Source organism: Mycteria americana, chromosome 3, assembly GCF_035582795.1.
Source record: "Mycteria americana isolate JAX WOST 10 ecotype Jacksonville Zoo and Gardens chromosome 3, USCA_MyAme_1.0, whole genome shotgun sequence".
NCBI classification, from domain to species: domain Eukaryota; kingdom Metazoa; phylum Chordata; class Aves; order Ciconiiformes; family Ciconiidae; genus Mycteria; species Mycteria americana.
The window spans coordinates 63202246-63227635 of record NC_134367.1 but is presented as its reverse complement, the minus strand read 5'-3'; the positions used below and the strand labels follow the sequence as shown (position 1 = coordinate 63227635).

General features: G+C 38.6%; 1 protein-coding gene across 2 annotated transcripts in view; it reads right to left on the bottom strand.

Moving 5' to 3' along the window:
- The window catches only part of ENPP1 (ectonucleotide pyrophosphatase/phosphodiesterase 1), a 75153-nt gene that overhangs the window by 812 nt on the left and 48951 nt on the right, over positions 1–25390 (bottom strand). For both annotated transcript variants that reach the window (XM_075498758.1, XM_075498757.1), the window contains exons 10-24: positions 24492–24557; positions 24112–24184; positions 20083–20191; positions 18758–18889; positions 17189–17220; positions 15869–15996; positions 14698–14767; positions 11403–11490; positions 8191–8366; positions 7602–7653; positions 4766–4920; positions 3435–3570; positions 2358–2438; positions 1125–1257; positions 241–397 (exon numbers count right to left, since the gene is read on the bottom strand). In XM_075498758.1, coding sequence (XP_075354873.1) covers positions 241–397; positions 1125–1257; positions 2358–2438; positions 3435–3570; positions 4766–4920; positions 7602–7653; positions 8191–8366; positions 11403–11490; positions 14698–14767; positions 15869–15996; positions 17189–17220; positions 18758–18889; positions 20083–20191; positions 24112–24184; positions 24492–24557 — 1588 coding nt within the window. The remainder of the gene's footprint in view (positions 1–240; positions 398–1124; positions 1258–2357; positions 2439–3434; positions 3571–4765; positions 4921–7601; positions 7654–8190; positions 8367–11402; positions 11491–14697; positions 14768–15868; positions 15997–17188; positions 17221–18757; positions 18890–20082; positions 20192–24111; positions 24185–24491; positions 24558–25390) is intronic.

Below are 25390 nucleotides of genomic sequence, written 5' to 3'. Positions count from 1 at the left end.
CCCCACTAGCTATAAGTTTTGCTCTTTGAACAGGGAACTTCTATTTTTACATTTGAGTGTATATACAGACTTTAACATAATTCTGTTTACAAAAATATTGTCTTCTCTCTCAAGATGATCACAACAGACTGTACCATTTTTACAGTCTTTACAGTCTTTAACTAGTTAAACACTGATATCCAAGCAAAATAAACTCAAGCCTGACTTCAGATGTTTATGGGGACTGAATACAACACTTACAGCACAGCTTTCACTGTTGTCGTCTCTGTGAGGTACAACGAAAGACAAGGCATCTAGAGACCCTTCACACTCCAGAGGAGTTTCAGAAGTATTTTTACAACTAGTCAGCACAATGAAGAAGTGAGTTGGAACTGGAACTTCTGAATTACTGGGGTGTCTGAAACACAAAAGATCTTTCTGTAAATCCACAAATCATACTTGCACAAAGAACGAGTGACAGCAATCAGCTATATTCTGGCATATCGATTTTAGCAATCCACTTATTTAGCCCAAAGAAAGCTTAGGCCTGGAAGGAAAAATCCAGATTACTACTTTGCAAACCAGGTTTGGCTTGTAGGCTGATCTAAGTACCAAGTTTGATAAGGTATAACAACAACAAACTGATTTATCATAAAAATGTGTAAGAATCCAGAGTAGATGGAAAGTTCAGCCAGAGCCCAGAAAACTGTCTGCCTGCTGGCTTGAACCAATTTTGCTAACTAGTATGTTAGTACTCACAACTTCATAGTGGAACACTGCCAGCTCAGGAAGTGTCAACCATGACACCAGGGATAAGCCCCTGCCTCATCCACTCCTAGAGGCAACGTCATAAGGTTTCAGGCTAGCGGACATTCTTCCACACGCAACAGCTTCTCTTATACTTCACCTTCAGGATTTAGGATGACGCATTTTGAGGGTGCATATTCCCTTTATGCTTGTTGCTTATTTCTTAGTTTTACACCTCTGTATCTGCTCAGGGCCATTTGACTGTCTGTCTCTGAACTGATATAACCTGCCAAGGGCCCGTCTCCACAAGATGCTTTCCTTAATAACAAGGATCATAATTACTTTTTGATGACGAATGGAGGAAAGAAACAAAGGATTAGAATGTGAAAGGTTCCCACCTTTTCACCTTTTCTGGGGTATCATAGAGCCCATCAGAGTCATAATCAAACACAGGACCACTGACTACATTGACACCGTTCCTGGCTGCAGCATATTCAGGTAGCAAGGATTGATGGAAGTAGTTCCATAACACTGAAACACAGTAATGGAAGTGGGAAACATAATCTCCAAGGTAGAAGCTGTTAATACAACTCTGCAGAGTTTTCAGTGGAGTATAAACAGACCTGATACGCTAGGAAAACAATAAATTATACAGGTGTTTACAGTTTTCAAAGGCTGAATCTAACTGAGCAGCAGCATGTACTGCAGGATCTCCTGGCACAGTGGTATCACGGTCACCTAATCACAAACCTGACTGAGGCATAGTGATGCTGCTCCCTTGTGGCCTTGGACTTCTTTTCTTGGAAACCAAAGCATGGAGAGGCTAGAGGACGGAAGGTGAGAGAAGACCATGCCTGCCTGTGTCTTGCCCCACTATCAAGTTGGCCTGTCTAGCTTGTACACCCACACCTATGAGCTGGGAAGTATCTTTAAGTCCTTCAGTTTAGATGTACCTGAAATCTCTCCTTACCGATATGATATTTTTAATTACAGTTAAGACTTGACCACTATTCCATTACAAAACAGGACATCTCTTTTGTCCAGAGGAAGTGCCATAGTTATCCTTCTTTTTCACCAGGAATATGCTTAATCTCCCTCAGCCTACCGTCTCATGTTCCCACTCATCCAGGAAAGCTCAGGTCTTCATATCTTTTCTACTACAGACATGATTATTTTCCTGTTTCCTTAGTGACTGAGACCCTGGATTCCTGCCTGGAAACTAAATCTGAGTTTAGGAGACATTCCTAAATGAGAAATTAATTTAACTCACATAATTATATATGGTTATCTGGGTTCTCTAGAAGATATTCAGTATAAAACCCTGTTTAGGTAGGTAGGAAAACACAAACAAAAATGTCAGACATTAAATGGAGACACTTATACTCTGCTCCCATGTAATGAGCCAGTTGATTAGGAATCATAAGCTCACAATGGTGGGCCTTTTTCACAACAGTGATAATCCTACTTCAAGGAACTTGTCACTGAGGTAAGAAGCCCACAGTCTGGGGAGGTCTCATTTTACAGAGGCAGCTGAACCAGGGATCATTTGCATGGTTTGGAAGCAAGCAAAAAAATCAGCAGTCTTTCTTATATTCAACTGCGCACACAAACTATGCATACAAATAAAATACCTTTAAACGCAGGATACATTGGCACAATGTTGCTGGTAAGCAAGGCATCATAGTGAGGGGTTTTTGCATCCGTCATAAAATCTAAAACAAAAAAGCAATTCATTACTTGGATTTGTTACTTTAAACTTACATTTTCATGCTTTTAAAGATCAGTGTAATAACATTAAGGTGGAGCTGACTTAACTTCACTTTCCAAAGCTGATGTGGGTCTAAGTGCTAACTTCAGTACATGCTGGATCCCATCAAAAATAAATAATCTTAGCAGCAGCAGCAATTGCACTTGTCAGGTATACAGTGGACAAATTTTCTTGAGGTTTAAAAATATCAGAACAGACTTTTGAATTGTGGGAAAGGGAATAAAATTCACTTCATGAGTGTCAGACCAACTTGTTCTGACTGCAGAATCTAGGCATAAAAATAGGAGCTCTGTTGGAAGTCTGCAAATTACACTTGATGTGGATGTTTACATAACCTACTACTTGGTACTTTATGTAGTAAAGTCAGTGTAAAATGCTTCCAAATCAGGTCAGCAACAGTTCACAAACAGTTTAGCCACTTGTGAAAAGCTAACTATTTTGTAACGTTTGAGAATCAGAGCTACATTTTCAGACCAATGCTGAAAAATTTGCTTTACTAAAGACCACATATGGCACACAACAGTATATTTCAAATAGAAAGTAAACTTATCAAGGCAGTTTTTTACCTAATGATACATCCTTAAATTTTACTTTGGATAGTTTCAACTAACACCTGTCATACAAAGTGAATTTTCAATTTACTAGCTTGCCAGACTTGACTCAAGGTTTACATGTTCCTTCCAGTTTCTTCTATGAGATGCCACTTTAGAAACCTGACAAGTTCCAAAGCTTTCCAGAAGTACTAAATGAGCTTGGACAACCTACTGCTGAAGTGCCTAAAATGTTTTTCTTTCTCATATGCTGGGAGTGAACTGCAACAATTCAGCAACTACTGCTTCATACTCTGATTAGTTATCAGGAACATCTATAAAAGACTACACCTACTACATTACAAATTATTTAAATTAAATATGCTGTACAATGAAGGCAATGTACTTACTTGGAGGAGAAAGGAATCCATAAGTTAGGCGAGGATGATTGTTGTAAAACAAACATGTCTGGTTATGATTAAAAGAAATACGAACATCCTTGTGTAAACAGCTGGAGATATCTTCTGTAGCAGGAACCCATTTGTCCTGTTGAACAAGAAGAAAGTATCATTGGTAAAACGGATAGTTGACTTCCAATAATTCTCTCAGTGTGGGGGACTGCAGAACTCTAAATATTTAGCTGCAACTGCCTTTAATGGTGTGAAGGGACTTAACTAAGATGCAAGAATTGTTACTCTCTTGTCAGTGGAAAACAAGCCCTCCCATCCATTTCATATATTTTGGAAATAAAGCAAACAGGACTGCAGCATTTCAGTTGAGAATAACTTTTTCCAAAAGAAAACTCAGAGGTTCCCATTAAAGATAACCTGATCTACTGTAAATGTACTTGTTCATTCAGGCTAGGAATTGGAAGCAGCCAGATGTGTTGTTAGCCACCTCTCTCCACTGGGCCACTTGTTACAGTAACTGATTGCTTCATGCCACTAACCTCAAAATATTTAGGATCAAGCAAACCTTGCCAGAGTTCAGTTAAATTTATTTATAACAGTCATTATTTAAAACCTATGATTCCCAGATAATCAAACTAAAAAGCAAACTCTACTGTCCTAATTCCTTTTAAGCATGATGTGGCTTTTAAATTTCCTCTGAATGGGAAAGGCCAACTTGAAAAAAAATTTCCATTCACAAGATCAGTGCTCTGCATGAACATGTGTATTTTAGCGTAGGGTTCAGGTTCAGGACAGCAAAGACCAGATTTATCTCCACCAACCTCTTTTTCCCCAGTCAGGATGATCTTGTGAGAGAAGGATTGGATCAGGGCATGAACGGTTCAAGATAGTCCAGAGATTATCTTTCAAAAGGGTCCTACCACATTACAAACACTCACCACAAAACCCGTGTTGAGACCAGACTTTAAGTCTGCCAGTGCTATAGCACTGGCAGACTGCTATAGCAGACCTGTGCTGCCAAGCAGTGAGCCAGTGCAGACTCACAGGGCTTTGGTATCAGTGGCAATGGGCTTCTCGCTTCCTGGTGGATCGCTCACTCTGGAGGCAAAACTGCAGCTCACTCCAAGAAACAGGAAGGAGCCAAAGCCAATCCTTATTAATATAGGAAACTGAAGAAAAGCTCATACAAAATTACTCTTTTTATCTCATGTGGTTCTACTTAGCTCCCTAGGAGATAATATCATGTGCAGATCTAAGCAGCATTCAGGAGTAACTGACATTCAAGCTTTTTACCTTTCAAGGTTGCTTCTAACCTTTCTTCAGATACTTACATCTTTGTTAACAGTGTACGCACTCCACAGAGACATCCTGTAGTCCTTGCTGTATCCACTCACATAGCGGTAATGATAAAGGAGACAGTAATTATGTCTCTTCTGCAGAACCCTGGGCCGTCCGTAGGGCAAAGTAAGTTTCTCTGTCTTCTTAACTGCAGCAGAAATAGTGCTTGTTACATTTCAATCACTACTAGTTGATAAGCATCTTCCTCTTTTATATACCTAAGGTTGCTCCAGTTTCCAATTGCCAAACAGAGAAGTCACAGTAATGGAACAAAAAAATTTTCATTCTCATATCAAAGGTATAGTTTCCACGCTAAGGCAATAAATTAAGTGACAAAGTCAGTATAAAACAATAATTTAAACTTATACCGTACAAATTAAGTTTATATTTAAAACAAAACATTTTGCCATTTAAGACAGGAGATGGATCTAAGTTGCAAGGTTGAAGTCTTTTGTCAACTTTGTGTTTTAATTTAAATATATAATGTGGGATCTGCTTCTACGTAACATTTAGGTGGGACAGTAACCAACTGTGGTGATTTGAAATCTGCTGAGGGAACTATTTTAGTAGAAACCACAAAGTCATATGTAAAAGTGACATTTAAAGGACTAAGAAATATAGAGATCTAAATAAATGATACAGTGAAGTACCAGTTGGATTTTCAGATGTACGAGGACTCGCTTTATAATGAGTGTGTAGTCACAAAACCTTCCTTCTCCCTCTCTCATGGACCACATCTCTTTAGAAAGTTTGTATACAGAGAAAGATATCTCCAAATGTTTTATGTATGATACTGCGCAGGGTTTTTGGCAGACCCTTGCCTAAGGCATTGCCTGTTTCTTGGACAACTACTATATCCAATGGAAGAGTGAAGACTTTCCTTTAAAACAGTATCAGAAAGAAGCTATGTGGGATCAGCAGAGGGTAAGTCATTAGACAGAAGCTGAAAAGTAAAGCAAAGTTAGCAACAGAATTGCTTTAGAGTTAATACCATTTATCTTAAAGAAAAAAACCAAAGAAATAACAAAAGAGGCATAAGAAACACATGCTCTTGCAATCATCTGCTGCAGTCACACGTCAGCAGAAAGTTTCAGTTTCTAACCCCTAAGGTAGACTTTGATTTCATCAAAACATTATATATTTAAATTTTCGCCAACTGGAAACAAAAAAAAAATTAAGGTTTTCAAGTTTCGAGTTCTCTGATGTAAAATAAAAACTGAGGAAAACTAGCTCATCATAGAAATATTTTAAAATAACAAAAACATTACTTTGCTATTGAAAATGCAAGTATTTTCAATCATTACATGACTGGAATTATAAAGAAGGCATCAAAGTATATTTTCCATCCACAAATTATGCAGAACTACAGTTTCAAGGCAACTGTTTTAAATGGGGAAAGAAATTGAGCAATGAATGCTGCAGGTTTTTTTCCACAGTAATTCCACAACACAAAAAAATGTCAAGATTATGACATTTATTTCTCCACCCATGAGGGAAAAGGCAAACAATTCACATTTTTTTCATAAAATGAAAAAAGCAGTTAATATTTTGTTGTTCTTACAGGCTGTCAGGTTATGACAATCAATGACAGAATATGCAAACTGAGGTACCTAATAAACTCTAAATAGTCTTAAGGAGCATCTAGGCTGGTTACTAGAATTCTTTCAGCTGTGATAATGTTTTTTTATATCTAATTAATAAGTGCTTCATTCATACAATTTATAAGGAAATTACTGCTATTAAGACCAGTGCTAAGTCAGGTCTCACTGATAACCCAGGCCAAAATCCTACTGTTTCAAAAACGTAGGTTTAGAGCCTTATTCTCTGTTTCTAGGAAAGCACACTGTATCGTACTAACTGGATTTCATTTGGTGCTCTCATGAGTGTTACAAAACTGAAAGAGTTATTTTAAAAGGGTTCCCTGACACATTTTAAAAAGATGCCCTGTCATTAGTGGGAAAGATTCAAGAAAGCTCTATCTGCTCTTTGTGCCAGGACAAGCTACACAAACCAAAAGATGCCTTAAATTAGCCCTGAACAAGCAGCAAGTACTGGATCCTGCCTGTAACTGGCATTTAAGTCCATTTCTTAATAGTGAGCTACAGTGGGGTGTCACCAAATACAGAGTTTATTTGCATAAGAAAAAAGGTTTCATGAACACACATGAGGCAAGGTCTCTATCAGCCTATTTCTCTTTCTGACAGTCTAATCATCCTGATTTCATCTTCTAAGGTATTAGCACCAAGGGCTACGTTCCATTTTGACTTATGATTTTTGTTATTTACTTATTGTCTTACCTGCTTCATGCTCAAAATAGTTTGAGTCATGAGAACATCTACAGCCTCACAAACTGCAGCTCAAACATGGCATGTGTATGTCCAAAGAATGGAAATAAAGCATAAGTAAAACAAGCAACAGCTTAAGACCATGTAACAACTCGACCATGTAAAATACCCCTTATGCTTCATCAAAAGTATGCTGCCATCACAATGATGGTATTTGCAGGGATTTCTTATCAGATACTTCCCCATACACTGCTTTTGCTTCCCATTCTGGAATTCTCATTACTTCAGTGCTAGAAAATTCAAAAATATCAGATAATACATGTGCCATAAAGACACATGTATAAGGATACACATTTATTTGAGACCAAATGGTTCGGTAGGACTGTATTTGAAAACCTCAGAACTATAGTCCCTGCGAGTATTTCAAAGAATTTTTACCTCATGTACTTGAAATTTGCTCAGAAGTTTAGACATCAAACATTTTATAGTTTTAATAATTCTTACATTTTTGTTATAATTTTATATTACTATCTAAAGTTCTTACCTTCTGTTTCAGTGAGATTTAAACGCTGATGAAAATCCCTTATTGGCAAGCCCTATAATTATAAAGCAAAACCAGTGAGTTTCTATTGAGTGTTCTACAAAGCATATTATGAGCCACTACTACACTTAAAGTACTGAATGCAACATCTGCCTTGCATGTTATCCCTATACAGAACTCACTGACATCTGGAGAGGGGCTACAGAGAATTTGCAGAAACAAACTGTTTCTGCCACAAGTGAATCTACAGCCTTGAAAACCACAGCCCAAACACACAACACTCACAGAAAGGAAATTTCAACATAATTAAGTGAAGCAAGCAAGAACTGAATGCTTTTCCCACCAAAGCTTGCTTCTGTGGCGTCTTCCAGGCTCTTCACAGCTGAATATGACTTTACATATGTAAACTGCAAAAATGAATATACAAATACAGGCTAGTACCCACTAACCCCAGCCAAGATTTGATTTTGAAACCAATGGTAGGGGACTGCAAAACTAGTGGGTAAAGATAAACACTGGAGAATTCAGAATTTCACTCTCTGAATACAACACAGATGTCTGCCTCCACAACTTTAACAACTTCAGTATTTACCCCCGTCCTGCAGGAACAGCCAACGCTCACTGAAAAGGCTCTTTGTCCCACCACAGAGCATTCAGAAGGATGGCTTGTTTCTTTGGTATGGTGGGGGGTGTAAACAGGATTCCTTAAAAGATGATTTAGGCGTCCATGTGTTCCGTTGTTTGGGGCTGGTTTCAAATCAAGCAAATCTATGAAAGAATTCAAGTGATATTAACAGGATAAGAAAGACTGCAATACACTGCTGCTTGTATTGTGATTACAGGTATGGGTGAGTCAATAAAGCTGCACTGCTTGCTGCTCATAACACCCAAAAGGGAAAGCAATGTAATCCCTTTAAAAGGAAGCACACATGTTCTTAGATAGGGAAGTAGTCTGCTTGTAAAGAGGGACAGAACAAGCACAAAAAATGACAGAGGCTCACATCTGAGGGAAGTGAACTTGCAGCATCCAAACTTGCAGTGGGGGACAGAATGGTAATCTCAAACACATGAAGCTAGTGACTACATAACATTGAAACTTTGGGGAATAAGTTTGGGGGCTTTTTGGTTTGGTTTTTTGTTGTTTTGGGTTTTTTTAATTATCTGGAAATTAAATACAGAAGCTTCAGTTAATAAGCATCACTAAAAGGTAGAGCCATAAAAGAACATAGGTTCTGCTTGTCGCTTAGGTCTGAAATGTTAAGCTTCAAAATTCTCAAAGTAGTCTAACCACAAAAACATCTCTACCCCACAAACACCTAAATCTCTGTCATTAAAGTAACTCAAACAACTACAAGCTGCCTACCACCAATGCTCAGAGACACTTCAGACACCTTCAAATAGATCAAGCCCTATTTCATGCTTAATCCTTGCTAGCATCCATAGATTTGTTGTTCCTCCACCTAACTCATACTGAATCTATGAAATAAGATGTTTTCAAAACATAGCAGGTGATGAGACAACTTGTATCCAAAAGCTTGGTGTCTAGATCACTCACCTAGAGCACAAGTTAGAGCTGAACTTCTTTTCCTACATGGGGAACTGAACACATTTCTCCCTGCACTATGCCACTCAGATATGTTGTCATTCCCTCCAGATGAAGCTGTTTTGCTTTGGAAAGAAGAATAAAACAACCTTTCTAATCCTAGCAGTCCCTGCTCCAATGAATACATCACACAAAGCAGTGAAAACCAAATCAGAACCGGTCCCAGAACTCAGGTCCCTACTTCAACAGCTAAATTACATTGTAATGTTCCTGTTATTTTAAGTGGAGTATCCAGGAATTCACAATGCCCCAGAAATCCCCAAGTCCGGCAATTTGAACACCTCGGAAAACATGAGTTGAAATTTCCCAATTCAGACAAGACAATTAGTTGTACATATCTGGTGCTCATGCTTTAAGTGCTGAGATGCTGGAAAAATGGGAGACAGTATCTCTTCTCTGGCTGCACTTTGCAAGAAGATGCAGTCAGGCACCTCCATGAGAAACCCTAGAGCCCCAAACAACAAGTGAAAGAAGATGCCCTTCTGCAGTCCAGAAGGCACCTAAGCTTCTAGATAGAAAATGAAGTGAACGTGCTGGCTTTTGCACATCCTATTCTTCTAATTCTTTCTATACAGGATGGAGGAAATCTAGACCTCAATGACTGCACTTAAAACATCTGATCTGTCACTGGACTTTCTTTGCTGAGATGCCAGTAAGGGCTCTACCCCTCCCATGCAGCATACACAGAACAGATCAAGGGGGTACAAGAAGGTGGTTCAAGGTCAACCATGACATGAGAAGACAGCAAAGCATACAAGGCTGTGAGGGACACGCTTCCTGACAACGGCCTGTTTCCTATTCCAGCAAAGAATTAAAACACATGGTTTAAATGTGGTATACCTGAATATCGCCACTGATCTCAAGTATGTGCACTGCTCCCGTTTAAGTGTTTTCTGGATCAAACCCTTTGGTAATACTTTGTCTCTCACAGATGCAGATGTTAGAGCAAGTATAGATCCTGGTAAGAAAAAGAAGTAGGCCGGAAATAATGGAAAACAGCTGAAGACCTCAAGGGGAATAAATGAACAGCAAGTGGTAGAACTAGGCTAGTTGGAGAAACCATGAAATACAGAATGAAGGAGAACGGACAAAGGAACAAGGAGTCACAGTAACATTGTGTTTGAAAAGGTGGAAAAAAGGAGGGCCGCAAGGTGCCTAATTTTCAGAAAGAAACACCACTTCTCTGGTGCAGTGTACTGCACGGTGTCAGAAAATAAAGTGAAGAAATCTATATATGGAGTGTTCTGTTTGCGATATTCAGATACAGAAGCAGACTGCATGTAACAGAAATCAATTATGAATTCTAGAGTGACACCAGAGGGGAGAGAAATGGGAAACCTGACTACTGCAGAGACAAATAGCTCTAGGGCGAGACTCCAAAGCACGGGACTACAGACAAACCAGACAGTTGCAGTCCATCAAAAGGCAAAAAAAAAGTGTATTTGAAACACCTGTTGTATTAGACAATGAGAATGGACAGGGAAACATCCAAATCTAGTATTAAAAGATACAATACATAAATTGAACAAGTGACACATACAATGATAAATTTGGGAGGAGGTTTATTATATGAATCAAGTAAACAAAAATAAAAAAAAATCTAAATTTTATCTGAATTAAAACCCTATTTATATCAAGTAACTAAAATTAAAAATTCGGTAAAGGAAAACAACAAATAAGAAAACACATGAGAAAATACAAGGAATTGTTCAAGTGCATAAAAAGCAGAGGGGGTGACCGACTCAAATTAGTTGCCTGGCAGCTTCACCCATACCCGTTACTATGCTTGTTATTTATTTTTCTGCCTGAATAAGGTCACCTGAGTGATTAACCTGATAAAGCCTCTAGTTAGATATGAGAGAGAAATATCCCTTCTTGATGGCTGAGAGATCATGAAGTAGTCAGTTTTAGTAGTGGTGAGTCAAAGCGCCAGCTCTGGAGCAGCCAGAGGAACACACAGAGTGACCAGTGGAAAGGAGAGATACAAGGTGGCCTGACCAGTAGATCCTAAATAGCCATTAGTTGTTTAGAAGCTGGACCTCTCTCAGAAAAAACAGACAGCTTTTTATTAGTAAAAATCAGCAGCAAGTCTTAAGGACAAATTTCTAAGGACACTTAAAAATCTGTTATTAGAAGATTTACAATGCCCAAAAGATATTATACTTTACTGAACAAAGACGACCCCCATCAATTGTACTTACCACACATTAAATTATATACTTCAATGTTTTCAAATGGATCAACTTGAGTACGGAACTTGAATCCTGGTCCAAAACCAATAAAGATAGCCTAGAATTTACAGAGAAAAGTAAAGTGTTTAAGACAAGTTGAAATGGAAAATATCTTCAAACTCAGAGAGTGTTTTCTCCCAAGAACTTAATCTTTACTTTACAAACATAGTATGGAACAAGTCAAAAGCATATTTTTTCTTAAAAAAAGTAAGTGTATAAGAATAATTTTAAAAGTAATAAAAGAGTATTAGGAAACCCGATTCTGTCTCATTGTTGCCTTTAAAAAGTTGCTGCCAGCCATTTATGAAGTCCCTTGCTCTTCTCTGCTTTTGAAGAAGTTAAATTCATTTTTTTAAATGCTTTAAGAGATGTAATGGAAATATTCACCCAAAATAACCATCACATTTCATGTCCTGTAAACAATTTGGAAGCTTTTAGGCTTAAGGCTATTAAAAAAAAAAAAAAAAAAGCAATGTTTTAAATGGTTTAAGCAATGGTAAGATCTTAGGCTTCTATGTCTGGTTTGCAGCTGTTCTTTCTTCTTTTTGCACCACTTCCTGAGCTGTACTGGCACAAACTATTGTATAGCCACACAGTGAACCTGATCCAGGAACGCAGCCAGCTCAGAAAACTTTTATTTTTTCCTGCTGGCTCTTTTCCTTCTGGTTCAGTTCCCTGACCTACTTAACTCTGCAGCCACACAAAGCTTACACTAGCACAGGACAGGGTTTGCTGCAGGAGTAAGAACAAGGAGACAAGGGCAGCAAATGCTTAAACTCAACTGCTGCCAAAAATATTGGTTTTAAACTTGCCCTGAGATATTCAGCTTATTTTTAATTAAGTGAAACAGATTGCACCCATCTGCGGTGGTATCAAGATACTGAATGAGTGACGGATGCTTTGCACTTTATAGCATCTTCCTGGGTAAGATCTCAAAGCTCTTTGCAAACAACGCAATTGTCTCAGATTTCATAGCTGCGTGGCAAAAATAGAGGCTAAAAACTCAACTCTAACTTGTTTTTTGAGATTAAAGCATAAGGCAAATTGTCGTTCTGTAACTGTTGATACTAAAATCTGTAGGCTAATAATTTACTCAACAAGCCTAATTTGAACCAGATGAGGCAGGAACATGCTACCTCCTTTCTGCTGAACTACTTAATTACACAGTACGAAATTTATGCTGCTATAATGTTAGCCACAAAAGGATAAATTATACCTGTTTTAAGACTAATTAGGAATGCTATGAACTGACAATCCGAAATCTGGCAAAAAGTTTGAATCAAGTCAACCTACTGAAAAAAAATTTACACAGTCGTACTCTAGCAGAGAGAGAATATACTAAGCTGCCATTTGGCTTCACATGGCCTTGCTGGTTGTAACCCATTATGAGGTACCCTATCAACAGGTTTTCCATCGTCAAAGTGGGGAAGAAGAGTAGGCCTAGAATGGTAAACTGATACAAAATTAATGCAGGTTTTGGCTAACAGTTTTTAAAAAAACAGTGTGACCCCAACACTACATAATTCTACAAGACATGAAAAATAAGGCTTTTAAGAGAAATCTATGCTTTACATGGACTCCATAGGTCTTTTCATAAAACTTGTTTTCAGTAATTTTTTGAATACAGGGTTCCTTCTTTATAGATGTGCTTACACATATTCACTGTAATAGTACCAGGTACCTCACAACTGTTAGTGGATTTTATCCTGAAAATAGCTTTTCAAAATGAATAGTATTGTCTTTCTTTTTATTGATAGCAGAAACTAAAGCAGAGGATGGGTTAAGTGACTTCCCCAAATTAGATGGAGCTGACTAAGGATCTGATTTCATGTTTTCCTATGATCCCTTCCCATCTCATTAAAGAGAAGAATTTAGGGACTCTCCTTATTTTAAACATGACTGATATGTTCTCTCCTGAACAGACTACCTCAAAACAGTAATAACATAGTCTATCATGACACAGTAGAATTACAGAGTTGGGAGATCATTTAGTCAACTTTTGCAAAAGACAGAATCAAAAGTAATTATGTTATTTCTGAAAGCTGCTTGTCTGACCAGTCGTTAGGTAATTCCTGTGGTGGAAGCTCCACAGACTTCCAGGGCAAACTGTTGTACTCATTAATGGTCTAAAAAGTTTTCTAATAACCAAACCGACTCTTCTTTATTGCAGTTTAAGCCTGCTGCTTCTGTTCTTAGGCATCCCCCAAAAAAAGAATGGACTACCCTTACAGACCAGGGGACTGGCTGGCTAGGAAACAACTTTGCTTGCAAGGGCCCGGGTGACATAGTGGACAGCAAGCCGAACATGAGCCAGCAGCACACCCTGGCAGCAAAGCAAGCCAACAGCATCCCATGCTGTATAAAACAGAAGCTCAGCCAGCAGGTTGAGGGAAGGGATTATCCGTCTCTACTCAGCATTTCTTTAGGCCACATTGGGATACTCCACCTCCAAAATAAGAATGACATCAATAAACAATCACCACAAATTCAGCAGAGGGCCCTCAAGGTGGTTGGGGGCTGAAGCTCTTTGCCCTGCGAAGTAGAACAGGGCTTGTTCAGCATGGAGACGAGACTGCTTCAGGTGGACCTAACAGCAGTCCCCCAGTACCTACAAGGTGGTCATCAAGGAGACAGAGCCATGCTTTTCAGTGCTACGCAGTAGGAGGCAGAGAGACAACAGGCATAAACTGAAACAAGAAAGGTTCTGGCTGGCTATAACTAAACACATTTACACCATGAGGACAGTCAGGCAGTGGAATGGTTTGGCTAGAAGTTGTGGAGCCTCTGCTCTTGGCAGTTTTGAAGATGCAACTGCATAAAGCCTTGAGTAACCTGGTCTGATCTCACAGCTGACTCCGTTTTGAGTTAGAGGTGGGACTAGAGACCTGCTGAGGTCCCTTCCAATCTGAATTCTCTTATGATCTACAATTACTGTATTTGAGGATTTGATAACTTTTCTCTTTTCCTGCTTTTAATGTTACAACAAAACAACTTAGCACAACTTGATACTCTTACCAGCACAGTGAAATATCGGGGGTAAGTCCTGTTGGGTTTTTGCCCAACTCTTAACGACAATGGAATGCCACCCTGTGTAGGTTACCCAGCACATCACAATAGCAATCATACCAATGCTTGATTTCTTTAATTGCAGATGGAATGGTGTCACAGATCTTTAAAAAAAAAAAATCTCAACACCCAGCAACCACAATATTCAGAAAACAGACAGAGCTAAAAATCAGAGCTAGCGTAAGTTTTCAAGTCTCACCTGCATACTGGGGAAGCGATTGTCTGAGCCATGGAATCCACCTGTGCAGCTTTTAATCTCAAGCGGTTTCCTATTAAAAATTCACAGTTTATATAACTCACACTTTGCAAATCATATCAATATAAAATACATTCAGTGACGCATTGTTTACTTGTCTATTTAAAGATTTTTAGGGGGTTGTCCTTAGGGAATAGAAAGTCTTTAAGCTCTGGAAGAGAATGCCTTTAAAATCAGAATGATAGTTTTCTCTAAAATGTTATCCCTTTGGAATTCTTAAGTGTCCACCATTAGTCACTTAAAGTCAAATATCAGATGACATATGAACAAAATGTTTGTTATCAGGATAACAGATTTTTACTTCACTGTCATTTGGGTAACAGAACTTTATAGTACTATTTGTAAGTAGTTTCTTAAGGGTTTTGTTTTGTTTTTAATAATAAACATAATGTAATTTAGAATATTCAGCTGGGCATCTTACAGTCTAATAAAAACAAATCTCCAGCATATGCCAGGTCCACATATTATTTAAATGTGTACACAGTTCTAGTAACCCAAACCTGATTTGCCTGACTTGCACACGTTTACAGTGTTATACAACATGACTTACTGAATACATGGACTGAAAAACTCTTTCATGAGGAAAGCCCTAGAGTATCATAGAGGTGTTCCAAATTATATTATTATAGCAGATACCATTATTCTGGGAGTTGTAAACTCATTGGTCTCAACACGTAAGGTAATTAACAATAGTGGGTTCAGTAAGTTCAATGTATGCCAGTGGATCGCTCACAAGACTGATTCAACCAAGTAGTTGTGCACGTGCTTAGCTTTCCTGACTCACTTTGGAAATTCCTAAAGCATGGCAAGATGTGCTCAAGTATCTGACAACGGGGCCTTAGTTTCTAACATTTGTGTCACAAAGCCTGCCACTACCTGCATACTCAGCAGGGAGAGTATCTATAGCTGCCAGTTTAGAACTGAGCCTCCTCAGGCCAGCAAAAACTGCAGAGAAAAGCATGCATTGTTTCTTTGCAATGTTGCTTTGCTATGACAAACAAAAATACCAGGCTCCAATAGCTATCATTGAACTCTAAACATCTGGAAGAGAAAAAACTATGAGAAAACCAGAAATTATTTGCTGTATAATCAGGCACTGAAAACTGTAACTTACCTAGCAAGCTGCCATTGGGAGTCTAAATAAAAGTGCAATGGTTCAATCCGGTCGTTATAGGAATAATGGAAACGCTTGGGTAACAGCTGTTTCATATAAGCTTTGAAAGGCTGATTTGGTTCTATGCACTGAAATGTTTAAAGTAAAACATAAAATGTACATTTCACAAAACTTTTGCTTATGTCATGCACAGTTCTAATAAAGCACTTCAATAGCAAAGGGTCTGCAATAACTTCCACTAAGGACAACAGGACCCCATCAGGTTTGGAGTCATATGGTCTGGGACATAAATATTAATAACTATTTAAATAACAAATACTGACTAGTTTTGCATTCAATAGTTATTAGAAGAATATTTATATTGATTATGGACATAACTTACTCTTTTTTTTTTTTCTTACAGCCTACAATTATACAGTACCAAACAGTACTGCTTAGAATTAATAAAGAATTACACTGAGACATGAACATCATGATACTTTCAAGTGGTAGGAGACTATCCAGTGCAATAATTCTACAGCTCTGTAACACAGAAAGTAACAGGCATTCAAAGTTTTTTTAGATTGGACACTCAGGAACGAATAGATTTTTCTACCAACTAAGATCCACTTGTGATTTAAAAAAAAACCAAAAAACCAAAAAAACCCACAAAAATCCCCAAAAACCACGACAAAAACCCACCCCAAACAAACAACAACACCCTCCCCCCCTCTCCCCCCCCCACCATAATACTGGAATTTCTGAATAGTGAAGTCATCTATACAAACAGCACAGCTCTCACCGACAGCAGTGTCTGCATAACTGAGAGGAAACAGATTGTGGTGCAGGGATAAGAACAAAAGCCAGGTACAGAGCAAAAAAGCAAATTCCTTAAGCTGGAACTGACAAAAAAGAATCAATGTCCTCTCTCAAAGCTGTTTATCAAAAAGGTGTGAGCAAGAAAATTTTATGCTTGTCCAGGAAATGGAGCTGAACTTTACACTGACTTGGCCAGCAGCCAGTATGATCCAGATACACAAGTTCTCCAGTTTGAAGAGCAACATGATACAGTGCTAGGTAAGAGTTAGTGAAAAGAAATGAACACAAAACCTTAGTTAATGCACAACCACAATATCCATATGACACCTTACTCAACTTTGACCTTTCCCTTCCCTTGCGTGGAACTACTTTTGTTGTTATTGTTGTTGTTAACTGTATAGCATATGGAAGGTCACTGATTCAAAGTCCAGATGCTATGTAAGTAGCCCAGCAAACATCTGATGATACAAAATACCTGTAAATGTCAGTAGAAATTAAGCTAAAACAACAGATGACACTTACTGTGAGGTTTCTGACAATGCCTTCGTAATTAACTGGAAGAATCATATGTAAGAATTAGTCACCTAAGTTAAAAAAAATCAGATGTAAAATGAAAGCATTTCCATCACGTAACGTAATTAGCTTAGTTTCAAAAAATTTCTGGACATAAGAAATTATTTTTCCAGAATGAAAACTATATGGAGCAAAGCAATCACTAAACTGTCGAGCTATTGCTTTTATGAAATTTTAGTTCACAGCCTCTCCTCCCCTTGCTTACTTATTTACAGCTTTAAAATTTTAAACTATATTAGCCACAGTTAGAAAAATAATCCAAGAAGTAAGTTTCCACAAGAGAGGCAACTAAATGCTGTGCTAATCAAGCTGGATTTTTCCTGCTTGCTAATAAACTTCTAAGAAAAAAGAAACAAATACAACTAACAGGACAGCAGTTTTATCTGGCAAGCATCCTTAGAAAGACAGCCAAGTGCAAGCTGGCTAAGATTCAGATACTTAGACTCAAGCCAAAAGGGACCATTACATCATTTAGCTTGACATTTTCTATAACCCAGGCCCATTACATTTAACACAGTTACTCTGCCCTGAGTCCGATATCCAATGCTTGACTAAAATACATAAAGGATTACACTGGCAAGGGAACCATTAAGAATTCCTGCATGGATACATGCAGTGCTACAAAGATAGCTATGCTACTTCATGAAAACAGTGCACATGTCAAAAAGAGGATATACTCTACTTTTCTTTTTCCTGAACTTGTTTCTCCAGGGAGAACCTGGAACTGCATTTGACTCCCACGTTCTCCAAGGAAACGTTTAAAACAGTTTAGAATAGCATCAAGCGATGAAGTAAACAGAACTTAAAGTCACTGGGGTTGAGGCCTAAAAGTTTTAAAGGGCATGGAGAACAATAATCTAGATTGGGAAAAAAAAAACCTATGAAACATGAAGGAAATGCCTGTATTCTACTTTAAAAAGTACCAAAAACTGCAGGCATTAAGTGTTCACCTGAATGAGACTGCATAATGAATTAAAGTTCAAAATTTGTAAGCATTCATTAATTTTCACACAGGTTTGTTATCTTATTTATGTTTATTTGTAGTTTACTCAACTTCTGTCAGGCCATTAGGCAATATTTTAATAACTAGGAAATATAATACCCATAAAATAATACGTAAGAGACAGTAACAATTTAACATTCCTTTAAGATAGAAATAAACTAGTAAATCAGGAAATGAGGTGAGACATGAGGGGGGGGATTTTTGGGCTGTCTAGAGTACCAAAGATGTGAATCAAGGGAATACCATTTACAAGGCAAGAGCATTTGCAGTTGGTCACTCTGAGGCAGCCCACAAAAGCAATCTGTAGGATTAAAATACACTTTCGGACCTGCAAAGTCAAATGGTCTTTAAAAGCACAAGTGCACTACTCAGTATTTCCTCTTCATCATTATCCAGGTTGTCCCTAGTTGACCTTCACTCAGGTTTGCCAATGGAATATGTGGATCCTAAGTTTGTATTCATAAAGTACAAAAATGTATAACTGAGTAACAAAAATTAGTTTAGCAATTACATACAAGAGAAATACTCATCTGGAACATTATTAGGTCTTAGGCGAGCTGCAGGACCAGGTACTACCATGAAATCTTGAACATTGTCTAGATAGGTGTTCAGATATGCTGTTTTTCTGCAGCTCCCTGCTTCCATCCCTGCATAAGGAAATAAATTTTATTTAAAAATGAGAATATCAGTGTAAAGTAGCCTTGCTGAGGAGACATGTAACTTAAGGTGTACAAGTCAGAAACATAATTTCTCAGGTCTTTTTATCAGCAACCCCAAGACATCTGATCCAAGGAGACCATAATACTTATATATCAAAGAAAACAAAACATTACATAGATACACAGTCAGCCACTTCCTCAGCCAAGAAAGACACTCCAATTGAATAAATAGACAAATTTTCTTATCTGAAGGGAAAGAAATCTTATGAGCCTAAGAACAGCAGTAATGGTCAGACCAAATATTCATTTAGCCCAATATACTACCTAATAGCGTTCAGTAACATGTTTAGAGAAATACCCAATAAGCAGAGCAATTATGGACCGATCTTTCTTCCAGTGTTCCTTATCAGTTCCCAGAAGTCAAAGGGATTTTGGAGTTACATATTGCATTTGAACTCTTACTTTTAGTAATTATTGACAGGTTTACCCTCCATTAATTTTGTAAATATTTTTTAAACCTGTATAGATATTTGGCTTGGATCATTCCCAGTGACGATGATCTCTGCAAGTCAATTTTGTACTGCATAGAAGTGTGCCTACATTTTGTTTGTCAGGAAAAGAAGCAGAAAAAAAATTATTGGTAAAATACATAACTTTTTATAGAAATAATTCCAGAAATACAGAAAAACTATTACAGAAATAAATCAAAGTTTCATATTCACAGCTTCTAATAACGGATAAGGGAACTGATAACTGAAAGGAAGATATGGCTTGTATTTTCACTTCTTCAGCAATTCACAAACTATTGCTGTGTAGTTAAAAGACAGAAAAAAATGTAATCTATTTTTTTCAATTCACATTTTTTATTCTATTTCTTTTATCAGCTGGTAATAATCACAGGAGGATTTAGGAATAAAATAAGAAAATTATTTAATCTCTTCCAAATTACTTAATCCTGTTCTCCACTTCTTCCCCCCCCACATAAAATAGCCTGATTCTCACTAATACTGATTATCTCTCACATCATCTTGATAATATAAAATGTCATTTTTAGGTATTAGCTGCTTCCTTAACCTTGCCAGAAACATGCAAGTATAAACTCAATAAAAACGAATGTTTTTATATTACTTTATAAAAACGACCCTTAAAAATTCTGATATATTTTATAAAATCAAATTTACCATGATCTGATATAAAAATAATGTTCAGGCATTTATGCAAGTTCATTTGTTTGAGACCGTCCATCAGCATCCCTACTATGTTGTCCACTCTCTGTAATGCCATAATGACCTGCAGGACAAAAATAGGAATGTAAAGTAAGTGTTAATCACTTCAATTAAAAAGTTAAATCTATTTCTAGGAAGCGTAAGTTTAAATTGTAACAGTATATGCTAATAAAGAATAAGGAGCTCTTCTTATAGACCATTCAAGGCTAGATACAGTTCAGACATAAATGAAGGACACAGGGGACCTAAAACCATGCAGTAACCCCCAAACTCATGACAGGGAGCACATATAGCACACACTAACAGGAGAAACTGCGAGGACAGCAGATTTACAGCATTTTCTACTAAACCTTTTTGTCCGTTCCTACTTTTCTCAGTTCTGCACCCTTCAGATGCATAAGCTTTACATCTGCCAAGAACGGACTCAACAGGTCACCTATACAGCTAAACAAAAATGGGAGCCTGCAGACTGCCTAGCACCTGCACCGCTCAGGGCTACCTCCATCTAGAGAAGCCTGGCTATATGTACACTATACAGCTCTTGGCCCCAAATTTTTTTCTGGGCCCCACACTGTACTAAGATACAGCTACACATTTTTATGTCTTATTTCTGTTGAAGATGTTAGAAACAAACACACACACACACACCCCCCCCAAAAAAAAAACCACCACCCCAAATTATAGCCAGTGAGGGCGATTTTAAAGTATGAAATTGAGGATGTTTGTTGCATTACCAGGGGCACGACTGAGGACAAGAGGGAATGCCTCAACATGCAGATGCTGATGATAGAATACCAGAGCGCTCAACAGAGGAAACCAAGCCTGTGGCACTCTTCCTCAAAATCCCTGTTGAGAGAGACCCTGCAGCAAACTGCCCTTGAAATTGTGACTGGATATTAGTCTCAGAGCAAACTCGTTTAAAAGGACTGAAAAAGCTGGGAGAAGAAGGGGGAAGGAGGGGGGACATTCAAAGTGATGGCATTTCTCTTCCCAAGTAACTGTTACACATGATGGAGCCCTGCTTTCCTGGAGATGGCTGAACACCTGCCTGCCCATGGGAAGCAGTGAATGAATTCCTTGTTTTGCTTTGCTTGTGTGCACAGCTTTTGCTTTTCCTATTAAACTGTCTTTATCTCAACCCATGAGTTTTCCCACTTTTACTCTTCCAATTCTCTCCCCCATCCCACTGGGGGGGAAGTGAGTGAACAGCGGTATGGGCTTAGTTGCCAGCTGGGGTTAAACCACAACAGTCCTTTTTAGCACCCAGCACGGGGCTCAAAGGGCTCAAGATAACAACAGGTTTGACTGGAATGTGCTAGATCAAATTTACAGCTGTTATTGCTGTTTAGCTATTAATCAGCAGGCTCCTGTGCTTGCCAAGGGGCTCGCTTGCCTTACTGTGTATTAGAGTCTAGTGCTCGTTAGTGGCTGCTTTTTGCTTTCACTGCTTGCTGTACTGCTGACCATCTTACTCCGCTGTGCCTGGGAACATTCTGATAACAGCAATGCAGATGTGTCTGGGCTGGCAGATGGCCAGGGCATTGCTGCTGTTTCTGTGCTGCTGTACTGGACAGGCTGGAACTCCAGCGTGAACTCGAGTCAAAGGGACTGTGACCTGTGGATGAGTCCACATGGGAGCAGGACACGCCAAAGCATCTGTGGCCGTGGATAAGCCCATGCCAGAGCAGGTACATCTCAAAGTGTCTGTGGCCACAGTTATGTCTGTGCCACAGCAGGTATACCTCTGAAGGGAGTGTGGCCCAAGGATAATTCCACACTGGAGAAGGTACACCTTGAAGCATCTGTGGCTGTGCATGAGGTCATGCTAGAGCACCTCATAGCATGTGGCTGTGGATAAGACCACAACAGAGCAGGTACTCCCCTGGAGGGACTACAGCCATAGGTAAGGCCATGTTGGAGCAGGTTTACTTCTGAAGAGACTGTGGCTGTGGGAAAGGCCACACTGGAGCTGGTATATCTCTGAAGGCATTGTGGCCCATGGAGAAGGCCACAGCGGAACAGGTGCACCTCAAAGCAACTGTGGGCGTGGATAAGTCTATGCCACAGCAGGTATACCCCTGGAGAGACTGTGGCTCCACTTGGAGCAGGTACACCCCTCAGGGACTGCAGTCTGTGGGTAAGTCCAAGCCAGAGCAGGGGCAAGGGGAGGAGTTCATTGCAATGTTAAACCCGATGGTCTGGTCCAAAGGGTCCAGGGGTGGAGATTGTAATGGAAATACCTTTAAATTGTTGTAACCCATGATTTGAGTTGTGCGTTACAGGAATTACTATAGCAGGAACCACCTGAACCAATGGAGGACAAGCCTTACAATAAGCAGTGCAAGTGCAGCAGTGACCCTACCTGAGCTGGCTTTGGTGCCCAGTAGCTCCATGCAACACACCACCTCTCCTGTCCTGAGTGACCACCATAACAGATGGAGCCCAAAGTCATGGACTAAATTAACTCAGTGGGCATTTTTGTGGACATTTCACAGAGGTGGTCTATAGACACAGATATCTGTGTATTGCATCAAATGGTGGTTAATGAGGATGTATCGCATAGCATGGGACCTGCTTATGACATAAATAGTATGGAATAAGGGGTGGAGAACATGCTGGTTTTGGCTGGGGTAGAGTTAATTTTCTTCACAGTAGCTAGTATGAGGCTGTGTTTTGGAATTGTGCTGGAAACAGTGTTGATCATACAGGGATGTTTTTGTTATTGCTGAGCAGTGCTTACACAGAGTCAAGGCCTTTTCTGCTTCGCACCCCACCCCACCAGCGAGTAGGCTGGGGGGGCACAAGAAGCTGGGAGGGGACACAACTGGGACAGCTGACCCAAGGGCTATTCCATACCATATGATGTCATGCTCAGTATATAAAGCTGGGGAAGAAGAAGGAAGGGGGGGACAATCAGAGTGATGGTGTTTGTCTTCCCAAGTCACCATTATGCATGATGGAGCCCTGCTTTCCTGGAGATGGCTGAACACCTGCCTGCCCCGGGGAAGGAGTGAATTAATTCCTTGGTTTGCTTTGCTTGTGTGTGTGGCTTTTGCTTTCCCTATTAAACTGTCTTTATCTCAACCCACAAGTTTTCTCACTTTTACTCTTCCGATTCTCTCCCACTGAGGAGTGAGCAAGCAGCTGTGTGGGGCTTAGTTGCTGGCTGGGGTTAAAGCACAACAAGTTCCTTACAGGAACAGGAACTGCTCACATCAAGAGAAATTGGCAAGAGCTTTTTACTGTTGTCACCACTGAGGTGAAATATCTAGGTTAAGATGCTCAAACTTCCTGATCGTTCAAGATGAGAGAATTTTACAATGTTCCTAAATTTCCAAGAGCTTTTTCCTTCACATTTTTTATTTTGGTTTGCTAAAACATGAAGGTATTTAGGACTTTTGAAAACAGTAGCAGGCCCAAAGATTTCTTATTTATACAACAGGTACACCACAGACTGTGGATGGGGTGAACGTCCCTTTTTTCACTCTTTTTTTCCCGAGAAGGCATAAAATCTAACTCCAGGGAAGTAAGACCAATTATTCACCTAACCTTTGCACAGAGACTGGGGGAAAATGAATGACAATTATAACATGAATACTTAACCACCAAAACTTGGACCATTGCTATAAAAATCTCTGTTCTTGCTAAATTGAAAGTATAAACACTTTCCTTCCCCCTCCCCCCTGCCCTAAAATCAACATAAATAATTACTAGGAGCAGATAAAACAACATACAAGACATACCCAAACATGGTTTGGCAATTTAAAAGTTATGTCAATTAAAAAAAATTAGACTTACTAAATAGGCTGTTTATTACATGCTTTGTATCAATGTTAATTATGGATGGGCTGTCTATTCACAAATTTTTTTCCTAATAAGCATACCGAACATATTTGGTTAAACTAACATGAATTATGGAAGTTTATTAGAGTCAGAGCAATGCTTCAAATAAGAAAAAAAAGAAGAAACTACAAAACTACTTACTCCACTGCTTACTGGTCCAAACTTATGGCCTGAGGAATCTGGTTCTTCTAAATACAGAGTGTAAAAGTGTGGTCTATATCAAACAGTACCAAAAATGTAATATTTTACATACACGTTGAGACAGTTTGAAGAAATTATATTTCAACAATAGATATCAAATATTGGAAACAGTATCATTCAAAGGAAGGACACATTAAAGGGAAATAGAGAAATGTAACTTAATTAAAAAAGGTTTCAGTCACAGAGACAGGCTTATGTTAAAATATTTAACGCTGTTAGAATAATGCATAAGATATTGTTTAAAACAGAAATCCTGTTTACAAAGTAATTCATTGCAATACCACTTGAACAGGAAGTTACACTTGAAATTGTATACCTACCTTTCATCTTCAGGTAACTGCAGCCAGCGAAGAACAGTTACCACCCTTTCTTCAAAGGAGATTGAGCTGTATCAGAACCATACAAGATCAACCAACCATGTATTTCCAAGAGCTTTTAAAAGTTTTAGTCACACATTACAAAATCAGTGTACTTTAGCAGAGAAAATTTAATTCAGCTGGATGCCATTAATGGCTATTTAGCAGAATGCAAGTTTACCTATGCTTATTGCCTGTGACTACAGGCATTAATGGCCTAATCTAAAGCTCCCTTGAATATTGTCCCCATTGATTGCAATGCGAGTAGAATAAAGCCCCCAGTATTGCTTGTGTTTATTATGCAAAAAGAATAATTGGCTTCAAGGTGCAAAATCAGATGCAGGTTTTCATTCCTGTATTATGTTTTGAAAAAGTTTTGGTTTAGGGGTGGGTTTGGGGTTTTTTGGGGGTGTTTTGGTTTTGGGGGGTTTTTTGTTGTTTTTTTTTAAGTGTTTAAACATCTTGAATACAAGTTCTCATACTACATCACAAAGTAGATGCTCTATATCAAGTACTGAAGTAAACCAACAATAAGCATGTTGACCTCTAACAACGTGAGGCACCCACAAAATTAATTCAGCTACTTAACACAAGTTCAAGTAACAATGTGTAAGTTTCTAGAGAAAAAAATGTAGCTAATAAGTCAAGAATCAAAATTTCCATGCTATTGAAGGGTGTAGGAAGAGAAAGTGATCCTAGGAAGACAGAAGTGAAAAGCCCAATTTCTTGGGTGAGGTTTGAGATTATTAAATAAATGGCGACAAACAGATTTATGTGCAATTTACATTAGGCAGAAAACGTTTAATTGCAGTAAAGAGCAATCGCCAACTAAAATATGACTGCCTTAATGTGAAATATTTTCA